Source organism: Lepidochelys olivacea, assembly GCF_965140295.1.
Source record: "Lepidochelys olivacea isolate rLepOli2 genome assembly, chromosome: 5".
Taxonomy (NCBI): Eukaryota; Metazoa; Chordata; order Testudines; family Cheloniidae; genus Lepidochelys; species Lepidochelys olivacea.
In genome coordinates, this window is record NC_140415.1 from 60388292 (window position 1) to 60404515 (window position 16224).

General features: G+C 37.2%; 1 protein-coding gene across 5 annotated transcripts in view; it reads right to left on the bottom strand.

Moving 5' to 3' along the window:
• Window positions 1-16224, bottom strand: part of ARB2A (ARB2 cotranscriptional regulator A) — a 386066-nt gene that overhangs the window by 109311 nt on the left and 260531 nt on the right. For all 5 annotated transcript variants that reach the window (XM_084629685.1, XM_084629683.1, XM_084629684.1 and 2 more), the window contains 2 exons: window positions 5873-5989; window positions 2317-2401 (listed from right to left, as the gene is read on the bottom strand). In XM_084629685.1, the coding sequence (XP_084485811.1) occupies window positions 2317-2401; window positions 5873-5989 (202 nt within the window). The remainder of the gene's footprint in view (window positions 1-2316; window positions 2402-5872; window positions 5990-16224) is intronic.

The following is a 16224-nucleotide window of genomic DNA, read 5'->3' on the forward strand; positions in this document are numbered from 1 at the left end:
CTTCTTATTGTTCTAATGATTGAAACACTGTTCTTCTTTTTAAATACCAAGAACAATGCTGCCAATATGTCAGTGTGGATTGCTTCAGTACTGCAGTTCTCAGAAAGGAAGGATTGAAATCAAATCTATCACACCGGCTACTAATGCTGTAATATCTAGTAACACTTCACATATTCATTATGGATAGTTTTAATGAAGATTTATATATTAATGAGGATATATAATTAAGCTGTAATGATTATTCACGGTCTTTCAGCAAATATCTTACAGTTGTCTACTTACAATAAAATATAGAAGAAATATAATGAACATGAACAAAAACACGTTAGGAAATTAGAAGTCAATAACTCTTATATAACGTTTCACCTATTTAAAGCTCTGATTATATACTAGAGAATCATCAAATTGGTATTACATAATTTATGTTTAAATCATTGTCATCAAAATCTATTTGCAAACTATGTTACATTTTCTAAAACATCCAAGTACTGCACATAATTTAAACATATGACATTAAATACAAAAAACCTACATATAATTATTGGGTGAAATCCTGGCTCCTTTGTGGTCAGTGGCAAAACTCCCATCTATTTAAATGGGGCCAGGAGTTCACCGGTTGTAACATTAAAACTATGCCCAATATGCTTCATTTTCTTTGGAACTGTAAAGCTCAGACTGAAGCTTGGTTCTTAATGCACATCATCATTAAAGAGTAAAAAATATATAAATAAAGTGTCTGTCTTTATTTTGAATATCCTGATTTTAGCTTGGTTATATTATAACCTTCACATCATTGAAATATAATATTATAGAAACAGAACAAAAGCTCAACTGGAGCCTTCTTGGTATTTTGGGGATATGCCGGTTGTTATTCAAAACACCTGTTATTGGGACTGGCTCTTCTGAATGAACACACTGTAGATCCTCTTCCTCTCCCCCCTGGTAATATGTATTCTTACACAACAGTGGCACAGATAGGGAAATTAAAGTTAAAACTAAAATGTATCTAGAATTGCTAATTCTGTGCAGTATTAAATTTTCAAAAGGCAACCACAACTTTTTAAAAATAATGAAAAGTCTGGTCTATGAATTCTGTTCAGAATTGAAGCCATATTTTAGTTTTCCAACCACAACAGCAGCACTAATAGAAACATTTCTATTTCACTGGGTTTGTACAGAACTGACACTTAGCACTTCTGGGCCTCAATCTTGCAGTTGGATCTACTAATATGGATCCATGTTCCAGTGCAGATCTGACTGCAGGATTGGGGCTTTAAATGAGCTCTAAAATAAAATACAACTAACTTTATATAGGCCTTTAAAAAAATCCTGAACTTCATTTGCAAGAATAGGACTTTAGAGGACTTCAAATAAATAGCCCTATATTATTAACCTGTAACTTGTAAAATGAACAATTGTGCTTCATGTGCAGCAGGGTCTGATAAAAATTAACATTCCATTCTTAATAAAAATGAATATAATGGTGGGTGGTATGTTGCCTCTATCTTGTGCAGTATAAATTGTTTTACTATTCTACAGAAATCCTATAACTGTGCTTCTCATTTTTGGCAAATTAAAGTTCAATAGTAGTTTCTTATATTGTGAATGACTATTTCTATACTAGAGGTCTTGCTGTTATATTTACAAATTATGTTTCATTAATATCTTCCTGAAATTATTACATAACTTTATAACACATTAACAAATGATTTATTGCATTAATCTCTTTCATTGAATAAAACACCTATGATTTATGCTTCCATTAATGAAAGGCATTACCATTTCAAGAACATCACCAACACAGTAGAAATTCCAACATTCTGGTGGACTATAATTTTGGTTTACATTTTTGTAATTTGCACTATTCGTACAGAACAGATTCATATTAACTGGAGCTTCAGAAGGTCACTTTTTCATTCACTTGTTCTTTTTTGTATTGTTTACAGGAGAATTTAGCGTAAAATTCTGAGCTGTCACAATCTCTATAATTATTTTTCTTAAGTTCCAATAACTCAAAAATTAATCACACACAAAGAGAAAAAGAGGGCTACAAAACTAGTAGTAAGCCATAGAAATTCAATACAGCTAGACAAAGGCAAAATAAAATACTAAAAATCATAAAAATAGAAGGCTATGATAGGCATTCAAAAGCTAGTCACATATTATTTTGCTTATCATTTAGCCACAGAAGAGTAAAGCAAAAGCAAAAATTATTTTAAAAATATATAATACAATAAGCACATTTTAAACAATCAAACTACTCACTCATGGGCACGTTTGACACCATATACATATACTATAAACAAGTATACATACCTGCAGAAACACGTGGGCAGTCTGGCAACATGGACTCTACTGATGTATCTAGTGGTTCTGAACTAGACACCCAGTTACAACAGTTCTGTAATGTAAGAGACAATTTTACGGTGAAGCAATAATCTAAAACAAGAATAAATCATTAGACTTTATAAATATAGGCCACAATTCAGCAAGTTAGTTAAATATGTGACTAACTTTAAGCAGCAGTCACAATGGGGACTGAAAGGTAGACCCAGTTGTACTGCTCACATGCTTAAAGTTAAGCATATGCTTAAGTACCTTGTTGAATCAGAGCCTTAGTTTCACATGTGGCCAAACATAAGTAAAACAGCAAAGCCCTGATTCAGCAAAAATACTTAAGTATGTGCTCAGTGTTAAGTATATCCTGAAGTTCTGTTTTGAATGGGGATGGATTTAAGTGCATTGATGAACTAGTATCTACATGAGTAGTCCCAATGCCTTATTAGGGATGGATTTATCTGTTTAAAATTAAGCAGGTGCTTAAATGCATGGGGCCTAAATTATCCAACATGTAATTCAAATTTTCCTTTGTAATTGGTTAGTAATTATTGATGATAAATATAAATAATCTCCCATCTTCCTTGCTTTTATTAAGAGGTCATAATCTTTAGGGTGTGATAATGCAACAAATTGATGAGACAGTGCAGTGGCCGTGAAGTTGTAAAACAATGGATTATGACAGGAAAAATATAGTATTGCAGATTATTGAAATAACTGCCAATTTAGGTAAAATGAACTAGTACAGATACTTTACAATGTAAAGATCAGCCTTTGTGGATATATATTTAATGAACACTCAAGTTCACATTTCAGTCCTAAATTTCTGACTAAAAAGAATTTACTGTGATACCTTTTAAATATTTTTCTTCACTGGAATTTATTCAGAGAAGATTGTGTATCAAAATTTCAAATAAAATACTTCAAAATTTGTTATTAGGATATATTATATATTAGGATTTGTCTGTCTACACAACATTTGTTATATTTAAGATTACCTTACAAAGCAATGTGGCTATTTAGAGGCCTGTCAGTTAAAATACAAAATCTTCATGGCTTCACATATTACAAAACTATTTTGGAGTTTTGCCTTTGTAAAAACTGATTAACTTCATTTTAAAAAAAACTTTCTTGGAAAAAGCCAATGAATTTCCAGACAGATTTCTAAAAAAATCATCCCATCAATCATGATTGCAAAAATGGTTGATTGCTATTCCGGTAAACAAGCGTGTATTGTGTATTTTTAGATGCTTGCTGCCCTAGTTGTGCACCATGGAATCAGTCCTCACTGTGGAAAGATCCTTGACTGGTAGATCAAGTGTCTTATTGTATTTCCTTAATTCATTCTGTCTGGAAGAAGATGTCAGCTGTGTTGCAGTGAGGAGAGAATTTCAAAGCCTCCAGTCCCCACCAATAAAGGCCGAGGAATGGCTTTTGAATAGATTTGTCAAGGCAACCCTACTGTTCTGGGACCAGGGAGAGCAGGAACAACATAAAGGAAGGGTTGCTGTATGAGATTAGAAAGTGAAGTTCACAAAGCATGGCAGATTTTTGTAAGAAACAGTAGATCAATGAAACTATTGAACTGTGTGGAAAAAAAAAACACATGAAAACAAACACTATCCAGTAATGTTATCTTTTTAGTAAAAATGGTTAAAATGTTAGTATTTCCATGCTTCACACAGGCTTTAAGGTTTAAAATAGAGATAAATTTTATAATTTGCATACTTAATTTTAATTAACAACTGAATGTAAAACAGCAAATGTAAGAAATTATAAAAGAATTTAGATTTTTATTAGGTATTACATTCATTTGAAATAAATAAAATTAATACTAACTACTGCTAGAACACTACATCATAGAGTTGAGATAATACAGAAGATTAGCACACAATTAACCAGCTTTTATGTGCAATGTGACACTTGCCTGTTAGAAATAAGTATTCTCGAAAGCAGTGTCAAGATATGTAAATGGATGATTTGTTTTATCATTCATCACAGCTCCTAATAAATTCAAAAATCATGACTTCTACAGGTACTAAAAATAGGCCACCAATGATACAGGAGAGATAGTTTCAATGAAGAATGACTTTTTAAACAATTCATTCTTTCAATGACAGCAATTAGCACTACAGACAGACAGAGATTAGGTGTACATTTTAATTATTATTCATTCTACCAGTAGCCCTAAACCTGATTAAGTGAGAGATAGCTAGGTGATATGTTAGTCTTAATACCACTCACCTACACTTCACATATGTAAAAATACTTCTTATAGGAGATTTCCAATGCTAATGTAAAGTTATGACACTCCATCCACGTTTTAGGCCATTAATCATGTTACTTATTCTTTAACATCTACTTTCTGTAAATGAAATTAAAGGTAATGTACTTGTCTCATTCAGACTAAATGTTCAGAGAAAAATGAGTTGTCAGATTCAAATTATAGGACTTAACATTTTCAGTTTCTACCGTGTAACATATATTTTAAGGGTTTGATTTCCCACAGAAAAATGGGGATTTTTCTGACAGAGCCTAGAGGGGTTAGTATTCTTTATATTTTTAACATTTAAGTCAGAGCTGTCAGACTGCATCCCAGGTGATTCTCTATTCCCATCAGTCATGGCCTATAAAATGATAAGGTTAAGTTAGGAATAGGCAGCCTATAAACAATGTTTCACTAAATCCACAGGAAAACTCACTCCTATTAAAAAGTACAGGATAAATTAGTTTATATTAGGAATATATATTGCTTGTTTTAAAATGTCAAAATAAGACTAGATAAATACAGAAAACATTCCCAATGACAACAGTATGACCTTTATTTGATCAGGAACACAGATTCACAAACAAGAGTTTAGTTGATCTCACATTACAAATTATTTCTCTCTTTTTCAATTGCAGCTATCCCATACTTAAGTCTTAAAAAGCGTAATAAATGTATTCCGTTATGTTCTACCCACGGAAGAGAAGTTGTGCTTGCTGGCCATAAACCAATATCAGGTTAACCTCAGATCAACCAGCAGTTCCCATAGTATAGAAGTAATAAGAATGCTTTGACCTTTCATCAAAGGATCTTTAAAGTACTTTATAAACAATTAAATCCCATAACATTTGTGTGAGGTGGATAAATTTACATGAGTTCTACAGATCATAAACTGAGGCACAAAAAGGTTAAAGGACTTGCTCCAAGGTCACAAAGCAAGCAGATTCAGAATCCAGGAGTCCTAAGTGCCTCCCAGTACCCTACTCTGTTACCAGATCATGTGCCTTACATGATATTTGTGTATACTTTGCTGTGTAGTAGAAAAGAAAACTACAGTAATTTTTGATTGGTTTTCTCTGGTGACTAAGTTTCAAAAATGTTTTTAATCGAAATTATTTCAGGGACAGATGTAGGCATGCTGTTTACACAGTTCTTTAACAATGCTTCCTTGTGTATCTTAAAGAAATGGAAGAGATCAGTATTTAAATACATGTTTGTAGAATCATATATAGCATTGTCTGCCCCAACTCTTTAAAAAACCATTCTCACCTCTCGCATCCATTCTCGAATAGTTTTGCCAGCTTCTTGATGCCACACATTGTGAACAGAGTCTGTCAACGCCACAGCAGTTACCTTATTCTTTACATCTGCCTCTCGTTGAATCATCTGTTAAAAAATATGGGCTTTAAGTTCCTTTTTCACTTGAATGGTGTCTGTTTAGTCACAGATAATGATTTTAAATTAAAAAAAAAGAGAGTAATACAAGTTGACTTCACTTGTTTTAAAGTTCATACAAATCCTAACAGTTCCAGAAATACAGAAAGACCTAATATTTTTGATAAAAGAAATAATACTAACTTTTAACTCACTGAACTATTCAATCCTATTATTTTCCATGTGGCTTGACAATTCTAGGATGAAAGGTATCATAGTGAAAAAATGGAAGATTCCCTGAGGACACCTTTTACAAGTTTTTTCAAGTTCCTATTTCTGTGCTTCAGGGAAGCTGGAACCCGTGGTTCACTGTAAGCTACTCAGGACTATCGTCTACTAATTTCCAGTAGATTGCTGTAGTTTTTCTGATGTACCATCTTACTTTGACTTGCATGTTTTTTTTTTCTTTTTCTATCTAATTTAGCTGCCCTGCACTCCTACTATGGTCACGGAATTCTTTGTGGTCTCTCTCATGTACACGTTCACCTTGCCATCATCAGTCTATCAATATTATTTTGTTTTCTAATATACTTGCCTCCATTAAAATTTGACACAATGACATATCTAAATAATGTGATTAGTAAAAACAATAAAATGATTGCTGCAAATAACACACATGAATTGACAAAGATGCTCTAGAACTCAACACTGGTCTATAAGATAAAGGGACTGAAAAGGAAGAGTGATATCAAAAACAGACAAAAGTTTTTAATCTCTTGACCCTAATTGGTAACAACAGATCAAAGAAAATGTAATGAACTATAGTTATAGAAACTGCATTTCACAACTAGTATTTTTACTATTGTATGTGTTGTATTAAATGTCATTATTTTTCCAACTTCCTCTCATGTAATGGCTGCATGGACAATTTCTCTGTATAAAGCCAGCCCTTCTTTGTCAATAGTATCAACTATTTTTCAACATAATAGAATACTTCTCTGAAAGGATGAGAGATCATTAAAATGGAGTCGTGAATGACTTTTCATATCATAAACAGACATGAACACTGAAATCCATACTTTTGATACAGAAGCAATATTTGCTGACATCCTGTACAAACTGTCTCGCTCTATTTCCTCTAAAGAGTACACATGCACATCCTTTTCACTACTACTACTACTTACACTGAGTACGACTAATATTACCACCAAATCACTGCTGCATTTCCACATCTTAAATTGTCGCATTTCATGTTTTCAACTTATGCATATTTTAAAATGAATGTAATGAAAATAATACTCTGTTTAATTGGAAAATATTCATCATCACTTCAAAGTGAACCAAGAAATTCCCATTCCAGGTTAGACCAGTGGTTCTTTACCTATATCTTATAGTGGACAGTATTAGATGGTTCACAGGAAACTCCAGCATACCTTGGAGAATTTTGTAAAAACATTCAGCTTGTTTTGATGAAAGAGCTGAATGGTATGAGTGTTACATCTAAAATTATTAAATTTTCTATCACTGTACAAGGCCCCAAATAGGTTCAAATTCTATAAAACACATGAAGATGTTGATTCTTCATACACTATAGAAATCATCTGTTCCTTGCTCTTCTTACACACCCTGTCAAGAGTCAGGTCAAAAGACCCACATGAGCAGAGTCACTGTAGTATACCAAGTCCTGGGTCATACGGTACTATTTGAAGATTAAGCGGGTGATCTAGGGAGGAGATCCATCACTTCCAGGAACCAAAACCTTCTGGGACAACCAAAGGCTAACAACAGTGATGTGCTGGAGGGAGCTCCCAGAAACGGACGGGAAGGCTACAGAAATTTCGCTACCTCTTGTGGAGCTTGCCTCCTCTCTGGAAACTGTTAAATAACCCTTGTCAGAGATGATTTACCGCTACAGTTCATAAATATACTTTTGGACAGTATTTTCTCACTTCCTTTGTTGTGGTGGAAATGCTGATTGCACCAAGTGACTTATCCTTTAAAAACGATTCCAAGGGATTTGCCTGCCCCTACAAGATCTTCATGCCCAGCTTCCCTAAATTATACAGTTTGAACAATGTACTGTACTATCAATATACTCTGTATAGCTTTCAGAAACACAGAGTACACTTTTTCAGCAACTGAAAATGAGTTCTTATGTGGGTAGGTAGATCTAACTTAGCTAGATCATAATATGTTTTTATACAATTAGAGACCCATTCTAATAATCTTGGTGAGGAAACTGACCCTTTCACTTTCACAATGGCTACAAACAGTCTAGGTGCGTTCCTGAATGGTTTTGTCCTGTTAAGGTAATATGACAGTGCCCTTCCTAAATCAAGCGTATGAAGTCTAGCTTCCCCCAAGATGAAATGAGGTTTGGGTAAGGAAACTGGAAGATGAATAAATTAGTTCACATGGAATTCTGAAAGAACTTTGAGCAGGAATTTGGGATGAGCCTGAAAATAATCCTGTCTTTTTGAATCATTGTATAAGGGGGACCCACCCTGAGGGTTTGAATCTCCCCTACCTGTCAAAAGGATATAATGGCTACTAAAAAAATAGTCTTCACTGTTAGGTGGTACAGGGAACAAAGGGAGAGTCTGTCATCCCTGTTAACACTATATTGAGGTCCCAAGAGGGAGATGACTCCAAAATTGGAGGGAAAACATGAATAAGGCCCTTAAAGAATCTAGCTACTGTGGGGTAAGAAAATACATTGTGGCCCTGAATAGGAATGTGCAAGTGTTCCTAAGGAACAATCTAAGTCCAGATTGTTTCAGACCTAGTAAATAGTCCAGTATCACTGAAATGGGTGTTGTCAAGGGAGACAGATAGTGCTGAGATGACCAAATATCAAATCTCTTCCGCTAAGCTTTATAAGTCAGTCGACTGAGGCTTTCCTGCTTTGGAGCAGAAAGTTCTGAACTTCAGCTGAACAGCTTTTCTGGTGAATGTCAGCCAGCTTGCATAGCATCTGACTGCTGTGCTGTGAAACTGTTGGGCAGAACAGGAAAAGTGATCAGCAGCTACCACGGAGAAGCTCAGCAGATCTGAATTCCAGAATTGCCTGGCCTGTACTGGGGCTATCATGGTCCTTGATCCAGTATCTTGCCTAAACTCTCAGGACCATCAATATCACAGAGACTGGGGTGGGGGTGCGGGAGGGGGATGGGACACATACATTAGTCCCAGTGTCCAGGGAATAAGAAAGGCATCTAAAGGGAGTCTAGATGGGAGCCCCTCTGGAGCAGAACACTTGGCATTTCTCAGTCTGTGGCACATAAGTCTATTGTGCTGACATTAAACATCACAGCTATGCATTCATTATGTCAACATCCATCAAGAGACTTATGTCTATTGTCACTTGCTGGGGTGATCTTCCAAAGCTCAACTCATCAGTGAGATATGAGTAGATTTGGATCCCTTGTCTCATTAAGTGAGCTACTACGGCTGCCAAGTACATCCTCAGTATTGTGGGAAGACCAAAGGGCAAGATACTGCTCTGCTAATGAGATGTTCCTGCTAGGAATCTGACATATTTCCTGTAAGGAAGATATATGCTGTTGAGATGTTGAAGGTCCAGAATGAGAGGTTAACCATCTTTCTTTAGAATGAGAGAATAATGGGAATAAAGACCCCTGACCCTTGAACTGTAATGACACCTCTTCCATTGCTCTGAGATGAGTCCACCTCTTGCTTTCACGTTATCTTGTGAGTGAGATCCCTAAAGAGGGATGGGGACGATAGTTGTGCAGTAGGAAGGAATTGGAACTGCAATATCAATTGCTGATAATCTACTGGATCCACTGGTCTGTGGTGATCCCAATCCAGACACCCCCTCCCCTGCCCAAAAAAAGACAGTTGCCAAAAGTGAAGGAAAAGGGTAGAGAGCCTCCAAAGGTTCTACTAATCTCTTGAAGATGGCATGAAACCTGTTGTTGAGAGGAAGATGTCGAGTGCATCATATCTGAGGATGAGACAGTGCATGCTCTGCATAGGAACCTGCGCTTCTTCCTTGGAGGCTCCAATGGATTATAACAGAATGGAGCAAAGTTTTGAAGTCTGACTTGTTTCCTCCTGGAGTGGGTGGGAAGCGTACAAGCTCAGAGAGTGCAAAATGGCTCTAGTGTCTTTTTAATGAATGGAAGGCCTCATAAGTCTTTGAGTTTCAGAGATCACAGCCCTCAAAAGGAAAATCCTCAATCATGGTTTGGACCTCCCTGGGTATTCTCGATGACTGGAGCCCAGAGGATCTTCAGAACACAACGCATGTGGCCATGGTGCATGCAGACATATCAGATGCATCAAAACAGCCAGCAGGAAAGTTTTAGCTATCAGCTGCCCATTTCGCATGATGGATTTCAAATCTTATGCTCCTGTGCGAGTCATTCCATAAACTAAGACAATTTGTCCCAGTGCACATTGTTTGGTAGCTGCCATTATTCATCTGGAGCAGAACCAGTACTGTCTATTCATCCTTTTGGAAGTGGTAGGTATTAATGCTGGAGTCTGCCACAAGTCCTTCGCATGTAGACTGTCTAGTTAATAATAGACAATGACTGCATGTCTAGCAGCTTGTGTAACTTCTCTTATACTACTTCTAGAGGGATGTTAAAAGTCTCACCCATGCATTTCATTGGGTCTTAGAATGCCGTAAAATCATCTGTTGGACAAGGCACAAAGGGATTGACTGCCTCATCAGGGAGGGATGACGAAACTGCTGCTGGGATCAATTAGTCCTCTACCTCTGCCTCTTAATTGTTCTCAATCTTAAGAGGAAGGAATCTAACCCTAGAAGTGGCTCAGAGGATGCTGGCTTGCAGGCCTATGGTTTGTATACTACAGGGCACCAAGTAAGGCCACTATCTGAAGTGCTGGATACCAAGAGTGCTGAAAAGTCATTGCCAGAGGAAAGGTGGATTTAGCTGGTACTGCACTCCTTTCAAGCTGGAGTTGAGGAGCCAGAGGGACTCATTTTAGGCCACTAGCTGTCCTTCAGCTGCAGAGTTTAAGATGAGTCCCAACAACTTGTTTCTGAGGGTTCTGGAGAGTGAAATGTCTGTCTGGTCTCATCTCTGAAGTGATGCCCTTTCCTACCCCTTCTTGAAAATGTTGACAGGTGGATTAAAATTGACAAGATGTCTCAGCCCTGGAGCTCAGGGAGGAACCAAGGCTCACTGTGACACTAAGTAAGCCAGAGAGCTCTGCCATTCCCAATGCAGGCCCTCTCTGGAGAGTCTTTCAGACAGGTTTCTTCTTAACCTGGTCCCTGGACTCACAACTCTTCCCTCTTGGTTCAGAGATCTGCTAAGAACATAAGAGTGGCCATGCAGGGTCAGACCAAAGGTCCATCTATCCCAGCTTCCTGCCTTCCGACAGTGGCCAATGCCAGGTGCCCCAGAGGAGATGAACAGAACAGGTAATCATCAAGTGATCCATCCCTTGTTGCCCATTCCCAGCTTCTGGCAAACAGAGGCTAAGGACACCATTCTTGCCCATCCTGGCTAATAGCCATTGATGGACCAATCCTCCATGAATTTATCTAGTTCTTTTTTGAACCCTGTTATCGTCTTGGCCTTCACAACATCCTCTGGCAAGGGGTTCCACAGGTTGACTGTGCACTGTGTGAAAAAATACTTCCTTTTGTTTTAAACCTGCTGCCTATTAATTTCATTTGGTGGCCCCTAGTTCTTGTGTTATGAGGAGGAGTAAATAACACTTCCTTATTTACTTTCTCCACACCAGTCATGATTTTATAGACCTCTATCATATCCCCCCTTAGTCATCTCTTTTCCAAGCCCCAGTTTTATTCATCTCTTCTTGTACAGCAGCCATTCTGTACCCCTAATAATTTTTGTCGCCCTTTTCAGAACTTTCTCCAAGTCCAAGTCCAATATATCTGCACACAGTATTCAAGATGTGGGTGTACCATTGATTTATATAGAGGCAATATGATATTTTCTGTCTTATTATCTATTTCTTTCTTAATGATTCCCAACATTCTGTTCACTTTTTTGACTGCCGCTGCACATTGAGTGGATGTTTTCAGAGAACTATACTATAATGACTCCAAGATCTCTTTCTTGAGTGGTAACAGCTAATTTATACCCCATTTTATAGGTATAATTGGGTTTATGTTTTCCAGTGTGCATTACTTTGCATCTCACAGCTCTCCTGCCTGAGGCTGTGCCATGAGTTAAAGCAGGCTTCCCCAGTCACCAGTATGTGGGTTCTTGGCCTGCTGCACAGAGCCCCCCTTCATCCTTGGACTCACATACTTCTTCCCCTTTGTTCAGGGGCCCTGACCTTGAGGCTGTGCTGTGAAACAGGCAGGCTTCCTCAGCCCACCAATCTCCTGTCTGGTTCTAGTTCCCAACCTAGGCAGCCTCTCTCCAGAGTCAGTGTTCCCCTACAATTCTCCTCTCCTGGTTGTCTGCCCCTCCCTTTCTGTAAGTCACCTAACAGCTGGGTTTATCATGTTCACGGGGTAGCTACCCAATTAACCCCATGGCCGCATTTTCCTACTTGAACACCTATTTTCTCAGAGAACAGGGGTTGTCTGGTCCTTTACTCCAGTGCCCCTTAAATGGGAAAGCACACTCTCTTATAGTTCATAAACTATTGTCAGGTATTATTGGGCCTGATTCTAATTCACACTGGGCTGGCAATTTAAAAGTCCCTTAAAGTAGATGTAAGTGTGATTTACTACAAGCATGTCTGAGTTCAATGATTAAGGCTATTCTTCTTTACAGGATTTGTTTCCTCTCAGTTCTCCTAACTGAACCTGAATATGTAAGACAGAACCACCACCATCTCACTGGTGCCTGATAGGACAAAACTGCTAATCCCTCCTTCAAAGACAACTTACAATGGGATCTACAGGTATGCAAGGCTAAATGTAGTGAACTGGGAGTACAAGAAAGGAAATGCATTAGTTATGTAAATCAATTCAATTCATAACAGAGGATGGGAAAACAAACTCAATTACTCTAATTTTTTGCAAACTTCAGGAACAACAGCAGAATTTTGTAATATACATGCTATCCATGACCATGTCCACATGAATACATGGATGGGTGGAGGAAAAGCCTTGTAGTCACAAATGGGAAGCAAGAGGTGCCTTCCTTTTTGCCCCTGTGACTCGTCTCATACAATAAATGTAGCACCCATTGGGAACTATGTGAGAAAGCTCCCCTATATGCTAGCTGGCTGGAGCAAATCAGATCTCCTCTGAGCAGCTCAAAAAATAGCATCCCAGGTAAAGGGACAAAAATATTGCTTTCAGCAATCTGTGGAATTCTGTAGAATTTTCTATGGAACGAAATAGAATGTAATTCTTTAGAGTTAATTTACAAAATTTTTCAATCCCTATTCACAGGTTCCCATAACATCAGACATATCAACATTCCCATAGGCAAAATATATATTTCATACATACAGCCTTAATATGCAGAATACAAATGTGTAATAAAAATATCAAATGTATATTTACTAAGGACAACACAGGGAAGTCACAGTATAATTTATTCCCTAAGAATGTATATATATATTTTACATACAGAATATAATAATCTGGTTGTGATGTTTATGTTAAAATATATTCTGTATAAAAAATCCCAGACCAATGAGCACTGTGGAAGCTAAAACAGTTACAGGCAAGTTGCCTCTATTTGCATGGATGAAAATCTGTGCACATACTTTTACACGTATACATTTTATTGACTTATTCAGTCAAGTGACAGAATCTATCACATTCACTTGCACAAATAAAACCCCCTTGAAACCCCCTTGAAAATTTGGTCATTAATTTCAAATATATTTGCTCTTTATTTGTGGATCAATTTTAATACAACTGTTATCAACTGCAACTCTGTACTGTCAATTGACATGCTACTGTATTCGGTTAGATATCTGATATACTTGATATTGTAACATAATGTAAATATCAATACTTGTGACACTAGAAAGTTATATACGATAGCATAACACCTTTTGTCAAAAGAAATTATCAGCATGCTACAATTTATTTTATAAAAGGCCAAATCTTGCAAACGCTTAGTTCCATGCTTACTCCTTCGCCTAACCACACTGAAGTCAATTAAACTATAAACAGATGTAAGCATGCTTATGGGAATAGCTATATGTGAGGGGTCCATAATATCTATAGTTGTTGTTATAACAAATGTAATAAGGAATAAATATTAAAAAATGTGAGAAAGGTTATTAAAATATGTCTCTATTTCTATAGGGCTCCATGAATCAGAATTTATCCTCTACAGCTGTTGGTATAAGAGCTCTCTGGGGCTTCTGGCACACTTAGCCCTTCCGGTTACTCCTAATTAGGAATGGGCAAATTGATTCAGTCAAAATAAGAAATGGTCCAAAATTTCATCCATTTCATGAACTGAGTATAAACTCTTTCTAAAAATTTGAATTGGTTGGGAAGCCTCTCCTTCCTCTAGGCCTTCCACACTCATCTGCTCCTTAAGATATAATATCAATATGGTATTCCTCAGGTTTCAATGAACACCCAAATGGGCGCAGATTCTCAGTAGACGTGCTGGGCTCTGTGAATTGTTTGTAAAAGTAATGGAGCAGGGGAGGGACAGAAGAATTCACAGCTAGGGAGCAAATGGGAGAATTTTCTCTGAAGACCCCTCCTTACAGAAGGAGGACCTAGTACTTATTTCTAAACACTCCAGTTGCTCACCTGGGAGAGTGGATATGTCTATAAGCCCTTCCTATGACTCTTTCAAATCTTCACTTCACTCCCACTCATAAAAGCAAAGTAGTTAGTCCATCCTAGAGCAGGATTAACTTCTGCTTTATGACTGTCGTTTGAATGAGCTTTCCTCTTCCCTGGAGAAACGCACCATTTGATCATGTAGCAGGTTTGGTTGGGTTGGTGCAAAAAAAGTGTTAAGGATATTACAATAAGTATAAACCAACAAATGTTCACCTGGCCAGCAAATTTCATTGTTTTCAGGGATTTAAGTGATGACAGGAGTGTGACATTAAAGTAGTATTTTTGTGACAATACCAAAAATATTGCTGGTACTGTTTTGTGAACAATGCAAATAAAACTCACATAATACAGTTCTTTGCTATAAAGACCTCAGGCTGCAACTCTATTAAAACTTTAAACATAACAAAACAGTTACTCAGCCTCTTTCAGTCTCTGCAATCTTAATACAGGGCTTATAGGAGAAAAGCCTTTGAGGAGCTATAATAAACCTAAAGAACATCCAGTTCTCAACACGCTTTCCTTGCTGATTTGTGTTACAGAATAATTTGCTACAGGGCTTGCTTGATTCTAAGTGTGGCGTCACTATTGTCTGCCATAGTCCATCTCCAGTTGCCAAACCTGAGGCCAATTAGGGGTACCAGGCTAAAACAGACGACTTCTACCAGTGCCATAGGAACACAAACTGAAATACAAGTCATAATGGTAGAAATCTGACTCATAGTCTCTAACTGAGCCTTGTCAAAGCAACTACAAATTGAGCAATCTAGTCCTCTGGAATAGGACCCACTACTGTCAATCTAAAACATGATCCAAAGTATAGAAAGCACACAAACTCATCTAACATCTTCATCTGATGTCTGGGGCTACAGATCTTTCTGTCAACATGCCTGCCATTGGTCATCATCTATGAGATTTGATAATAGCTCCTCGTTGGTCTCCCAAAGCCTGTTAGAAACCTGTTACCTATAAATGAGACAAAATGTTGGCACTCTGATTAAAATCTGATAGATATAAAGTTTTCCTAAGTAGAAGGCACAGAGATTTTGCTCTCTGCTAGAGCTCAGTCAAGACACTCACCCCAAAGGCATCTACTAGAGGAGAGAAAAGCCAGACATTATTATTGACATTCTGATAAGTTAGCTGGAGAAATGCAGGCTTGACAGAACGACCATTAAGTGGATACATAATTGGTTAAATAATTGGAAACAAATAGTAACTATTAATAGAATGACGTCAGATTGGAGGGAGGTCTCAAGTGGAATTCCACAGGAATCTGTTCTGCATCCGGTATTATTTAACATCTTTATTAATGACCTGGAGGTAGGTATAGATAGCATACTGATGAAGTTAGCAGATGACACAAAGCTGGGTGGGGGGTTGCCAGTACTTCAGAAGATCAAGCTAAAATTCAGAGGGATCTTGATAAACTGGAGAATTGGGCTATAGACAACAAAATGAAATTCAGCAAAGACAAATATAAGGTTATATTTAGGGAAGAAAA